The 15,073-nt window shown below is 36.2% G+C and overlaps 1 protein-coding gene across 22 annotated transcripts in view; it reads right to left on the reverse strand.

The window, feature by feature from the left end:
• BAZ2B (bromodomain adjacent to zinc finger domain 2B) overlaps nucleotides 1–15,073 on the reverse strand; it is a 166,477-nt gene that overhangs the window by 81,467 nt on the left and 69,937 nt on the right. For 14 of the 22 annotated variants that reach the window (XM_030016710.2, XM_030016697.2, XM_030016709.2 and 11 more), the window contains exons 1-2: nucleotides 9,048–9,153; nucleotides 5,481–5,636 (exon numbers count right to left, since the gene is read on the reverse strand). In XM_030016710.2, the coding sequence (XP_029872570.1) occupies nucleotides 5,481–5,636; nucleotides 9,048–9,054 (163 nt within the window). In that variant the 5' untranslated portion in view covers nucleotides 9,055–9,153. Of the gene's footprint in view, nucleotides 1–5,480; nucleotides 5,637–9,047; nucleotides 9,154–15,073 lie in introns of those variants that run through there. The other 8 variants (XM_041124106.1, XM_030016690.2, XM_030016692.2 and 5 more) reach the window with 1 other exon arrangement.

Below are 15,073 nucleotides of genomic sequence, written 5' to 3' on the forward strand. Positions count from 1 at the left end.
ATGGAATACAAGACTTCTACAGAGGGTTTCTCTTTTTGCTGACTCTTGCATGGACCATTTAAAACACATAATTTAAGTTAAAACATCCTTTGAGCCTGTTAAGTTTATCAACTTTCTTCATCACACAAAAAAAAAGAGTAGATGACTTTATACTATAGTACACGTTATTATGGCCTTTTAGAAAAATACATCGTGCGCTACCTAAGCCATTATCTAATGTGTCCAGAAAAGAGAAGCCATCAATTTTTAAACATGCATTTGGAAACATAGCAGAAATGAAACATAAAGGAAAAATGGAAGCAAAATCTTGTAACAATAAACTGAACTGTAATGACATTTTTCTTCTTATTTGATGAAAACATTAACTGTCTGACTAGCAACTAATTCCAGTATTTCCTTAATTTTCCTATTTTAGTGTTTGCTCTTCAAGTTACGAACTTACTGTAGACACGCTCTGCATAGCAAGATTTCATATTAAACTGCACTCTTTAACATTCTTGACTTACTTCAAATAGGTTAAATATTTTTGAGCACAGCTTTTGAAATTCTACTAACCACTACACAGATAAATGACTGAAAGCATTACTCCAAAGGGCAATATACATTTCAACAATGCTTGGTCTCTTAGTAACAAGGAATGATAACTGTGAATGCCTTTGTTAATATTAATGAACTTCACGGTGCAATATAAGGTTTTCAAAACAGCTAAAAAGGAATAAATACTTAAATAATGCCTTAAAATACAAAGCAACAATGCACCAACCAGCAGAAATACAAAAATAACATGACATTTCTAACAATGCTAAGGGCATTCCAACTTACACAGCAAATCTAGAGAACTCCTTAGGATGACAGAAATTACTCTCTATTTTCCTCCTTTCTGTGTTGTTCTTTAATCATTACAGTGCTAGCAAAGCTTGCCTTCTACACACCTCCCAACACCAGAAAGTCTTCCAAACTCCTTGTATGCATAATTCCAAACTACTTGTATGCGTGATTTCGTAGTACTGCTGAATGTCCCTCAGCGTAAAAAAGCTAGAAAGCATGGAAAAGGCTGGATATGGTTTATATATACATAAGTAACAATCGCCTACTCTTATTGTTCATTTAAAAAACAAAAACCCTCATCTGAATAGAGAAATGTCAAAAATATCTGTTAATTTAAATGAAGAGCAAAGCACTGGCTATCTCATTAAAGTACTTCAAAAAACCCCCCAAAATTAGCATTCTGAATATGCTCTCACAGAAGCAAGTACACAGGTAACAAACATGAATGCAGTTGCAAGGACTCCATCTTTAACTTTCCTTCATAAATCATAGGTTAAAAAAAGCTAGTCTTGGACTAATTTTCTTAAAAAAGGAAATTTTCAAAAGGGATTGACAAAACTGCACTCTACTGAGAAAGCTGATACATAATTTAGGCACAAACACTGCAGATGATTAACTTTGAGGAATAAGAATACAAGGAACATACACAGAGCACTGATCTACTAAGCCGTATTTTAAAAAGTATCAATCACATGGCAACTCTTAATGATGCTTGCTTTAATATAATAACTACTAGGTGCTTGATCTGGCTTTAAATGAAATTACGTAGGTGCTCAAATACAATGGTTTCCTTTAATCTCTAACATCCAAAAAGCAATGCACTGAAATTGTTTTTCTTTCAATGTTGTTCCTACTAAGTCAGTTTCTTACTAATAAAGGTAAAATTCCATGTCCAAACATACTCAAAATTGTACACTCATCTGTGTAGTCCTTATAGGCAAATACTAGAGGAGACAGAATTTTTAAAAAATAGGGGTTTGTGTATTTTTTTCTACATCTGGCATATTATTCTCACAGTCTTGCCCCTAAAAAACCAGAGTTTAGCCAAGCGCCTGGACTGCACTGCACTGTGCAGTCCAAACACTGAGAAAGAAATCAGCTTCTGGCCCATAAAGGTAATAATATGAAGTAGGAAGTCTAAATGAGGCTGGTATCATGTTTAAAGAATTATTGCTAATAATCAAATTAGAGACTTCGAGAATGCTTCTTAATGATATAAGACACTAAAATTAAGATGTACTGACCATCTTAACATTGATTTCCAAAACTTGAGAACTTGTGATGTAGATTGTATAACACTACGGGTACTCTGTTAGTATCACAACTGGCAATTGTACTCTACTGTTGTTCACATCCTTGTACTTAATCTAAGTATCCACATTGCTTTAACTGTTACCATCACATTCTCCCTCAACATTTGAAATTGTTGTACATTCCACAAACTGTAAATCACCACTTTATTTTTACATATCCATTTCAATTTTGCTGTTGTCACTTAGCATTCAGAATCCTTGAAATCTCCAGAAGTCAATAAATACCCACAAGCCTCAGATGAATATTTTGACAAAACCAAACACTATAAAAAACACTTACCACAAAAGACATTTTTTTTATACAGTTTTACATTTTAGGCACTAAATCTGATCTTTCTCAACATTTATTTCAGGAGTCACAATGTTGCTTTTATATAAAGACTGAGACACAAAAAAAATAGCTGGTGTTAAAAAAAAAAAAAAAAACCAACTTTGTTACTGTAAATCTGAAAATCAAGTAGAAAATTACAGACTTTTCCAATTAAAACAATCCTGTGACTTTGTGCATTTATGTCCACAAGTTTAAAATTCTTCTGGGTGTCATTTAAGGAGAAATAGTGGACTCCAAATAGGCTGAAGATTTTTGCTTTGATAGAAGCAGCTTCTGGTTCAGAAAAAAGTTGCGTTTGTTTTTTTTGTTTGTTTGGGTTTTTAATTTTCCTTTTATAAAAAGTTAATGAACTTCCTTTTTTTTAAAATTAAAAATAAAGAACCCTTCAGGTCTGATAATATTGAAACTGTAAGACTCGATTGTTCAGCTTTTAACAGTTTCACACGCTGGTATTATTGCCCCTCATAAAGACAAAACACTGAATTGTGACATCATTTACTCATGTGAGAAAAGGCTGTTGATTTATATTCTTCCAAAGATGCTAACAACCGCATGAGGATGAATTTAAACTTCTTTCCAGAGTCAATTTTCTTTTCCAATGCACGTTCTTATCTTCAGCAATGGGTGAATAAGAAGAAAGCAAGTAAAGTTCTGTTTACTTGACTGGAATGCTTCAATTATTCAAGAACTAGTGCTGTATTAACCAATTAAACTAACAGTATGTGAAATACTCCATAATGGTTTCACACAGGTGCTTTGTCTATTTGACCTGGGAATATGCCAAAATAATTTATCTGTAGTGTAATCTCCCTGGCAAAGCATAAAGACTCCCAGTCCTAACTCACCATGTATTGTGGGGACCTGACAGGGTATCAAGTCAAGTTTATTGTGAAGACTATTTAATAGACTATTGATTGCTACAAAGATAATAAATAGATGAATTGGAATTAAAAAAAGCCTCTCTAATCAAATGCATAGATTAAGATGCCTTTACCTTCTCTTAGTAAGAATAATTGTTCATTCTTAAACAACTATTTTATTAGATGCTAGAGAAATCCATTTTTAAATGTGAAGATAATTTAATTATCTGATTGAGATTGACAGACATTGTCACTTTTTTTTTTTTTTTCCTAAATATCACAGAAGTGAATAGCATCTCATTTAGGAACAGGCTAGAATACTAGTCTATCTTGACTACATAGGATCTTGTAAATTCAAGAACGTTTTGACTCAATGAAATTGCGATTCCAGCCATAGGTCATTCATGGGAAAACAGCCTTTGGCTGGTTGACAGCATAAACATTTCTGTGAAGTTTCTCTAGGACAGTGTATACCTTTTCAGAGCGGATGCAACAGCAACCCTAGTGTACTGTGCCAGGTAGAGAAATGGACATACTCATAAATAAAATTGATGGGACAGTACTGATAGTAAACTACATTCCAGCTTGTTTTTAGGAATACGAAGTGTCCTTGAGAAAATATATACGTTCTTAAAAATCAGATGCACCCAGGCAAAGGATCTGACCATTAAATAAAAACTAAATGGAAACAATCCATGAATACTAGGAATTACTATCAGTCTTTTTCACTATTAGCTATCAGACAGAAATGAAACTTTTTTTTTTAAATAAAGGTTGAGAATAAAATTTTTAAAACCTTGAAGAAAAGGACTATCTGGATTTTCTAATGAAGAAGAAACTGACAGTTCAGTATCTTTATTACATTATTCATCTGCTTTAGTCTTACTGTATCTTGATAGACCAAATATATATCCTATATATACACACAATGATACAAGCGATACAAAATCACATGCTGTAATATCTACAAAGCAAAGGCAGCAAGGAGAGGTAAATGAGTCACATAAATCCTCAGTTTGGGACCGTACATTTATAGCCATATGTAAATGAACTCCTACTACATTCTGGGAACCACCACAGAGAACCATTTCAAATGGCATGGGCTAATGAACATAGACACAAAAGTCTTTTGGAGTTGAATTTGTAGTGGGGTACTGAAAAATAAAACATGTTGTTATTTGTTCCGGATCAGTTTTAGTTAAGAACTTCTCTGGCTGGTTTTAGAGTAATTAAAATAAATAGCTAAGACATAATTCTAGGTACACAGACATTCTGGTTTGGTTTTTTCGTCCCAAGGAAGCTGCAAATGAACAAATACAGGCTGTCATAGGGCACTCGGAATCTACTGGTTCTATAGTATCAGAGCAGAAGAGTTTTTCAGTTTGGAGAATACACGCTTGCTCACTCTTCTGCAAGAACCAAGTTTGTTCTGAGAGTAGCAGATTACCATGACTTTAAGCTGAAAAACTTCCTATTTACTGTATATCTTATAGGACTCAGTAGTACTCAGGCTAACAAAAAGAACATATATGATCTGTTCTCCAAAGTGAAAAAAGAAACAGCAGGGAAGAGGTATTTACCATTTCTTGTTCTGTTGATGACATATACATCATCCAGTTGAAATACGAGTTTCTTTCACAAAAATGAGATTCCTGCATGGAGAAATCTTCCTTACAAGTTTCTGATTCAAGCCAAGATGTTTCACACTAGTCAGGACTATCTAAGACTATGACACTTTGAAATTCACCTTTTCAATCTCAAGTTCCATTAGAAGAAATGAAGAAACTATTCCTCTAGATATAAAAATATAGTAGGGGTTGGGCTTGAATGCTGAGAACATGATGTATAGTCAAGAAGTTATTAGATCTTAATTTGAAAGTGGCACAGGCAGCTTTGCAAACTGAAAGTTTCTTTCACATTTGAAATAGGCTATTTTAAATTAATTTCATTCCTTCAATGAACAAGTACTATGCAAAATGTATTGACATGATACGACTGTTGCTTAGCAAAAAAAAAAAACAAAAAAAAAACCCAAACATTTTTCTTTGATGCATCTGCGCAACCTTATTCAACTTGACTTGTAATAATAATTACCCACGTTGACAAACACTGAAATCACATTGCAATATATAATTGAGTCATTTTTACCGCATGTGTTGATTGTGGAACTCAGTGATGCAGCTCCAGTGGAAAGGCCACCTTTCGATACTGCTGAAGCTACAGACAGTGTAGAAGACGCTGGAGTCGAAGCAGCTGCAGTAGAGGAGACCGATGGTGACGTTAACCGCTCTCCAGACTCCATATCTGTAAGATAGAGGCCTTCACATGAGAGGTACATCACATGAACAGCACTCACGTCGTCAGGGCAATCCAGCACAACTGCAGCAGTAAGGGAATTAGGCAGTGCCATTGAGAGCTATGTCACATATCAACTTGAACGCCAACAGCCTCGCCTGGGACCACCACCCACACCCTCCACTCAGGCGGTCCATGTCGGCTCAGGCTGGCACCTCCAGCCCTTGCCCGAGTCAGGTCACCACTCTGCAGCCTGGTCTGTGCCCACGTCTCCAGGTGAGATCCCATGCCTCATGCTACAGCTTCCCTCCAGGCCTGCATCAGCTCCTATCTTCTGCTGCTCCTGATCAGACTACCCGATGGACCCTGGGCCTGACAGATTCCTTTGTTTTATCTGGACCCTGTCTGGACCAGCACAGTGTTCAGACCCTGAGGGACTGTGCCAGGGTCAGGAAAAGCATTGCCGGAGTCATCCTCCCCTGCCAGCTTGTCCCTCCTTGCAGAGCAGCCCTGCTCTTGCTGCTCCCGGACAGACCCCAGCTTTAAAGGACTTGTAATACATGTCAAGAAGTCCACATTTAGTCTCTTAATTTAGGGAAAGACACAGCAATTACGGTGAGATAGTATGAATATAAGAACTCCTGTAAGTTGCTAGCTTTTTTTTTTCCCTGGTGAGCTTTTTGTATAAAATAAGGCATTTTTATTTGTGCCATGAATTGCCTACATCCAAAGTTACCAGACTGACTTCACTGAACAAGAATGTGTATTTTAAGAAAAACAGACAGTAAAATTATTATTAAAAAATATGACTTGTTGAGAAATAGTTTTCTCAAATACTTTAAAATTACAGCCAAGAAAATGATGCCTAAGCATAGTGGTAGCAGAGTCAGAAGACTATCTGACTCCATCTGCCAGAACTGCAGTTGACGGCGAGTCGGGATCAGAGTATAAATAAGGTGGGGAAGAAATCATTTCAGAGTCCCTTTATTATTACAAAAGCAAGAAGACTAAGCACAGTTAACTCCTAACAGGGAACTCCTCAGAAACCAGTTCCTGTCCTGGACTCTCATTCAGCTACAGAGGCAACACCCTTTCTCAGGCCTATCACTGGAAACCGGAGGAGGCCAAGTACTAAACGTAAGTCAAACAATTGCTGTAAAATCTCACTCCTGGTCTTTGTAAAACAGAACGCTAAGTACACAGGAGAGACACACTCTTCCAAATTCCATTTTAATCAATTTAGAAAACTGATGTGTTAAATAGCACTTCTGATCCAAAGTTATGTTCAACAGTGACTTCCCAAATACTCATTTGGAAAGCCAGCATAAAGGCTGTTATCTGCTTCTCCAGAAAGATGCAGTATACTTGGTTCCTCCTGGTCAGTAAAAATTAATTTTAAAAAGCCAAAGGAAATACAAAGCAAAAGTCACAGAGAAACACACAAAATAACTGGAAGGTACACATTTTACCTAAACCATTAATTCCTCATTACTAATAATTTTTATACGTTGCAATTTCTGTGTACCGAATAAAGTCTCTAGACTTTGCTAGCTAGTAGGAAAAAAAAGATACTACTTTCCTGAAGTGAAAATTCTGCTAGCAAGGGTACTATAGTATGTCATACAGAACTGACTACCCTTTACACAAACCGCAAACAACCACTCTGCAGAGAACAGCACCAAAAGACTTCATTGCTTTTATTCTTTACAGCCCAATTTATCACACATAATTTTCATGCATGCAGAATAAAATGATTTTTTTTCCTGCAAATACAGAAGAATCAACCACTTGCACTGATATGGTACAAAAAATTATCTACTACTATACCGAATATGAGGGCTATGAAGGTTTCCTTCAGAACAATAGTAGAAATCACAAAAACTATTTCCTTCACAGAACTTGTCAAGGCAAAATATTATTAAATATTTAAAATTTTTAATTCAGGAACTCCTAAATACATACTTTTCTCCAATTAAACATTTTCTATCCACAGTTAAAGAATACCTAATTGATTTTTAGTAATCTGTGAATATAATTCAGCTAAACCACTAATCAGTGGAAGCAGGCCACTGAAAAATACTGTATATACTGTAGACCTTAAATGTTATATTATGTCCATTAAATTTTATAAATATTCCTAAGGATAATCATTAATAGAAATGTCTTTCATAAGGGATTATGATTTACGTACGTATCTACAGATTTAAGTCTGTAGCGTTTGCAAACAGATGCATTATTTCACGCCACAACAAATTTACTATCTTTAGTATATAGAGATTAAGAAATAGACATAAATGAATATAAACAAAGCACATTTTTTAGACACTATGAATGATTGAACTTAGGTGAGGCCAACAGGCAGTCCTTGCACAAAAACATGGTTTTGTTGTATTTTAGTATTCACTGTTGTAAGTATGGCCACAGTGAATTTACTGTATATATGGATGGCATAAGGGACATTAGAAACATATCATAATCGTATTATTACAGTAATCACTTGTAAAAGGGAAGGTATTTCTAAGCTTTAATGCCTTGCATTCAAAACTCTGGATTGAAACTTTGTATTCTACTTATGCTTCCTGCCAAAACCATCCAGAACTCTCCAATTTCTAAAAAAAATTGCTGTCATGTTGTGTGTAATAATACAACACTGAAATAAGTCTTTACCATCTAATGTATTTTATAACTGAGCACAGTTAAGAACCACCTATAAGCAATCTGCATTTGTGTCATAAATGGGAAGATTTCCTTGGTAAAACAATTTTTTTTTTAAAATACAGAAATGTAAATTTAGCTATAGGTGCAAGCTTTTAACCTACGTAATCCATCTGTTTGAATTGGTAATACAGCATCAAATAAGAACTGGGAGAATAGTAATAAACTGCCCTTTTAAGGCTCCCCCCTCCTTCCTCCCTGCTCTTTTTGTTTCAGTTTGCAGGAGGGTGGGGGGGTGTTTGGGGGGTGGGGGTTGCATTTTCAACCTTCAATTCAGCTGCTTGTTTAAAGTCATTAATAGAAAACTGGAATATTGGTATTTCTGAATGATTTTGAATTGAAGAAAATATATTCTTTTCCAAGACACATACATACTTTTGCTTTCAAACTAAGTCAACGCTTAATTATGTTTAGTTAATTACTCTAACCACAGCAGATGGCTGACTCCAAAAGAGATAATCCCCGAAACAGTCATTAGTCAGGATCAGCAATAATTACACTGTAGACCTAATGCGTTCTGTGACTAAAAAGTCCATAGCCGTTAACAGCAGATCCATATTCTTTTTAACCTCAAGTATAAATTAGACATTTGTTCCATTTTAGTGTATTTTGCCAATCAATAATTATGAACTTTCGTGATTGCTTTTAAACTCTCTTATTTGCAAAAGAGAAATTGAGTAAGTAAAACCAGAAAAAAACACAAACCTGACATTTTTTATTTTCCAGATGTAGTGATTTGTGTCAGTTCCTCTCAATGCATTGCCCGAAACTCCAGTTATTTTCCCAGAATTTTCCACAGTGAATAGTAATCATGAATGCAACTGAACCCAATGAAAACAGAAAGCAATCTCTCGAAAAGGAACAAAGAAGGGAAGTATGTGCAGCTTTACACAAGGAAAATGTTGTCTTTTCTGAAAAAAACCCAAGGAAAGAAATTACTTATGTTTAATAGAGACAAGAATACTAAGGAAACAACAATCAAATCATTTTCACATTTAACAAGGTGAAATTTCTTTAAACTAAATCACCTATCAATTCCATGCTCAAAACCTTTGCTGAAATGTGTACTAACATAGAAAAAAATATATTCTTACTCTTAAACAGGTATTAACAAATAACTCCCTTCATGGGATATTATCATGGATATAATAGTATCCTGTCAGTGTCAGCTGGGATGCCTGAATACTATAAAGTGGGTCTTGAAAAAAATCTGAACAGTAGACTTACTCACCTCCAACTTCCAGTTTAAACTCTACACTCCCATGTATTGCTTCCTTATTTCAATGTTACCTCTAACACAGCGAAAAAGAAGTTGAAAGTGCAGGGGTAAAAATATACTTCAGTCTTCTTCAATGACCAAGTGAAGTTTGTAACAACTATTTGACAGCCAACTGGAGGAGAGTCCCACAACAGCAAGGTATTTAATCGCATTGTATCATAAAATTGCCAGTCCCTGACTATTTCTTGAGTCAATATGAGTGCTCTAATGCTGAAGATCTTACAGCTGCTGAAGAGAAGCACGTCAGAGTCTCTCAGAACAGACAGTCCAGCACAGCAGAGTTCATCACAAATCTGAAATGCAGTTTCATTTTATGAAGTAAAATTTAACATCTAACTCTTCTCCTTCAAAGTGGGGTAGAGCCCAGAAAGGTCAGCGGACAGAAGGTAAATGCAGAGCATGGGTGCTGGCTGGGGGGGTGACCCAGCAGGCCAAGCAGCACCCATGGGTTCTGCGCCGTGATATCACGAAGGCCAGAGAACCAAGGAGGAGTGGGTGTAAAAGCAGGGGTGTGCCAAAAAATACACAAAACAAACAAGTACCCTGACCAAAACCTCACGAAGAAGGAAGCATAGCACCCACAGGAATGGCCGCAGTTCATTACAGACGAGCTACGGACACAGGAGGCTCCCTGTAATGCTCCCTGCTCTGGTGACAAGGTCTGGTCATTGACCTTCCAATATGCAGTCTTCTACTGCTACAATGTTTTAGACATCTGAGATTTTTAAACTCAAATAAAAGTGGCAATATAATCAATGAGATTCACTTTACATGTCTCACATGCTGTACAAACCTTAAAGGCCAGGTTAAGTGCTAAATATTGCAAGTTTTGCAGAACTTCACTGTAATTATGTCACTTCCAATAATTTAAGCCCTTTACATAAAACTCTAGGGGGAAAAAGCAACCACAATAAAACCTTTCTTAGTACATCAACCACCACAATAAAACTTTTTTTAGTAAATCAACAGCAAGATTGGCTTGTGTTTCATAGGTACTATACCAACTAGAAAGTCACTTCTTTCTAAAAATAACCGTAATATATTACTGTCAGTTACACTGTGCAAGGCACACAGGGTACATTCCTGCATTACGCTCTGAACCTTTTACAGCCCTTCTCTTTCTAATCCCAGGCCAGATTCAATCAGTGGTATAACAACTCACTGTTTATGGCATCACAATCCATAGCAGTGAAAATATTCATAAAATCACAAATATATCACTTCGCAATTGTACAAATGTTTAACAGTGTTTACCCACATAAAGTGGCTTACTAAAAGCCACGCAAAAGCAGATCCAAGTCTTAAGTTTGGCACAACTGAGTCAGGACTGGCCTAGCAAAAATGGAAACAGTGAAGGGAATCAGTTGCCATTCTACTATTTGGTAACATGCAATGGCCATTTTAGATAGACTCAGGACAAAACAGGACATTTTAAAAAATCCATCTGTTTTGACTCCATCTGACAAGATAAACTCATCATTAAATGATACATGCAAATTAAGTTGCAACTCAAAATCTTATTTTCTCCTATTTTATAAGTAATTGTGGTGGTTTTAGTTAGAAATAAACCTCACTTCACATACTTCCGCATTCACACATTTCATTATCTTCATGATTATGGTAAAGAAAGAATACTTATGAGTTACAGAAGGCATTGTAATTCAGTTGCTTTACATTCCATGGAGGGAGGAGGAGCACACAGGTCAGGTTAAATTACAATCCTCCATGATCCTCACTTCTGGATAAACCTCAGAATACATTCCTGAAAGCTGCATAATGCTGGGCAAGAAATACAATCTATCCAATTTGTACCACAAAAACTGAATGGCCATACCAGGTACCCATCACGCAACACAGCACTGCAGGGAGTCACTTAATGTTCAAGTGACCCAAGTCTACTTAAAACAAATATTTCAAACCCAGAATATCAACACTAAGAGTCTGGTTTAAATAAATAAATATAAATAAATAAATGCAAATCTATCTGTATTATTTGTATTCCATATGAGGTTATCAACTTTATACATGTATGTTTCGCAGTCACCACTTTCATTTTGAATAAGCACCCTTTCACCTTCTGTTATCTTCACTTCTACATTGAGTTAGGATGGGAAAAGCTGACACCATCACCCTCAAAACACAAAAATAGATTAGTGGAGATAGCTTCTTACACAGATGTAAACACTTTTAATCAGGAATGCTCACCCTACAAAAGCAGCCTACTAGTACAATTAATCTGCACAAGCCACTCCTGGCACCACAACAAATTTCCATGAGGTGACAAGAAAAGGACCCCATCATATAATTTACTTTTGCCAACGGAAAAGCTGTGCAGTCTGTCCAGCCCAAGAAGATGAGCACTCATGCTTTAGACAGCACGTTGACAATGGAACAGTCCAGTTCTGTGGAGACAACGTTAAGACTCACAGAGACATAGTTCATGGAGTGGAGGTGATGGCACCACACATCTGTATTCCAACACCACTAAGCAGATTCTAAACAGCAAATAAGTACCAGCACTACCCAAAACTGATGCAGAGACTGGACTCTGTCGTGACTGCAGAGGCTGAAATAATAGTATCTGAAGAATATTCAAATGCGAGGATTCTCTGGCATCAGTTTGGTAAGTGCCCAAAAGAGGCAATTCCGGCAGATGCTGTCAAACTGAAACAAATGCTTCATCATTTCAGAACTGACGTTTCACAAACCTTTCTGTTCCAAGAAAAAAAATTAATCACTGCAATATTTTACACTGACTTGGGATGAATATCAGTTTTTAAGGACTATATTTTTGTGCATGACAGTTCAGCTTAAATAGATTAAAAACGTGTTTCCAGTTTCTGTGTAAAAAGTCAATTTTTCATTCCCCACATAACTATTTTTTTCATATCCTGATTATGAGACTTTGATACTTGGTTCATCTGCACTAGATACTAGTACTACTAAATCTTGTTGTACAGAAGCAAGACTGACAGTATTTTATACTATTACTTAAGTTCATGAGGGCACTGAGCAAACTCTATCTATAACTACCTCTGTAACCTTTAAAATCATAAAGTAGTATTCAAACTTTGCATACCAATACTCAATACAACATTTTTTAAATACATAACAAAAAAACTTTCTTAGGGTAGCTCTGAAATAGCTAACAGGAATCCACATTAGAAATCCTATGCCAATAGTAGTTTGAAAATCAGTAAGTAAGTGCTGAAGGAGCACAGAAAATAAATCACCAGTGAGCAGTTTCACTAGCAGGCTTTTTACAGAAATTACTCTTTAGCTCTATCAAACAAAAACTCTATTTCTAAGGATAGCTGCAAAAATAATCAGAGTATTAGGATGAAGAAGTATAAAGATTATCGGCAGTATTTCAGGTATTTGAAAGCCCATTTTTTACTCCTTTTTGTTGTATATATTCAAAATTAAGGTGTTAAACATTCTATTTCCTCTAATTTTGAACTACACAATAGATTTGTGCCTGATTTATCCAGTCATTTGATAATCAGGTAATTTTTAACACTGAGCTAAAGACAAATGCATTGCTTCCTTGTTGGCAATACTTTGTAGACATGCCTGTTTCATTGCAACTTACAATCAAGAAAACTCTGAATTAGATCCATAAATGTATGTATAAGTAGGCTTCCTATAGGCAATCTCAAGAAAGAAACTCAGATGGGGGGCAGAGCGGGGGGATCCTTACAATGCATTCCTTGACATGGTAGCATAATTTATGTTTAAGGACTCAAAAGAATTACATTTTGCTCTAAAGTCTTACAAACCTAATTGTGTGCTAGGGCTCCCAGTACTATGAAGCTCAGGCCCCCAGTTTCCAAACGTGACTAGTCAGTAGTATGTTATCAGGCCACTACCTAGTCTAGCATTCTGTGACAGAGTAAGCACCATCACCTACTTTTGTTATCTGTATCCTGTTCTCCTATTCACCTCTCTAAGCTAAACAACTGGACTTTTTCAGGTTCTTTTCCTGAGAATCACTTGGTTATCTTCCCTGCTCACACCTAAAACTTGAAGTTATATCTGAAACAAGTATTCCTGCATATAATTACCCAGGGATACATTCCATATTACTTTGCTTACCAGTTCTTATGCACCCAAATTTTTTACTTGCTGAAGTCTATCGAGCTAATCTTTTAATTCAACTATGCACTACTTATGCACAAAATACCTACCTATTTTACAGAGGTGAAGAAATGCATTTAGAACTCAGAAAAATATGAATGCACATTTATATTATTACCCTTTTCCTCAGCTACCAAGAAGGGACAACAGTGTCATTTTAGAAATTACAGTACCTGAATGACCAGGGAAGTGCAGCAACACAGTCTCTTTCAACACACTTCTCGAGCAGGTCTTTAAAGCAGCAAAACTTGAGTGCCGAAATAACACCACTAACAGAAAGAATTGCTTTGACTGGACTTTAACAGGAAGGAAGAAGAAAGGAGTGTCTGAGCACCCCTGTGGCAGACAAATCCATTAAAATCAGGAGTGTGAAATAAAAACTGCTACTTTTTATTTATCTGTCTCAAATTCTCACCATCACTGCTTTAAAGACATCAGACATTCTAACAGTAAAAGACAGATATCCTATACTGGCAAGTCTAGGTGAGAAAGTTCCTGGGCCTCACATGACTAAACACTTGAGACTTGCTGTTAAGAACTGCATTAATTGGTCTTTTTGTACTCAACTGTGTAAACAGCTAACCAAACTCCTCTGTTACTGTTTTCCCTCCAAGTATCCAATAAAATCAAGGTCCAGTAAGAATAAAGAGAAGAACACTGCCTTGTAGTAAATGCCTTGTCTTGTTTCATTAACACCAGCAGAGGCTCCTGAGGTGTTAATTTTCCATAGGATATAGTAGACCAGCTGTGAAAAAACAGTTCAGTTGTTTGAATGGCGAAAGCACCAAAAACTTTTTCCTCAGCAAAGCAAGCCAGTTTAACAGGGTCATATACTAGATTAAGATGTGTACCTTTTACAGAACTAATGCTATTTTAATGTCACTGTGATACAGCCAATTTTTGACACTATCTCCTTTCCTAATCTGCCCGACATCTATGGATCATTCAGGTGCTAGAAAGCTCTACGTATATGAAGAACTGGATTTGGCTTTTCCAACTCCTCTCTGTAGACGCACCATCTAGAATCCTTTGGTGCTACAGGTGTCCGTGGACTATTCGAATTACAGGTGCTGTTAACAATCATCTGTGTGTAAAGGACAGAAGCAACTGAAAATAGAAAAGGTTCCAGGAAGTTTACATAGAGTCATTTCACTGAAATGCCTGTGACACTAACATGTCCTGAAACTGCCTTCATCTCCAATAATTACATACCTAAATAGATGCCTAAAAAAAGTTTATCTTCCCTCTACATACTAACTTTTCCTCCGAGATAAATACTTTCCCCTCAGTGAAGAAAGCCTGAATATACTTGAGA

The sequence above is a fragment of the Aquila chrysaetos genome, chromosome 6 (genome assembly GCF_900496995.4).
Source record: "Aquila chrysaetos chrysaetos chromosome 6, bAquChr1.4, whole genome shotgun sequence".
Taxonomy (NCBI): Eukaryota; Metazoa; Chordata; class Aves; order Accipitriformes; family Accipitridae; genus Aquila; species Aquila chrysaetos.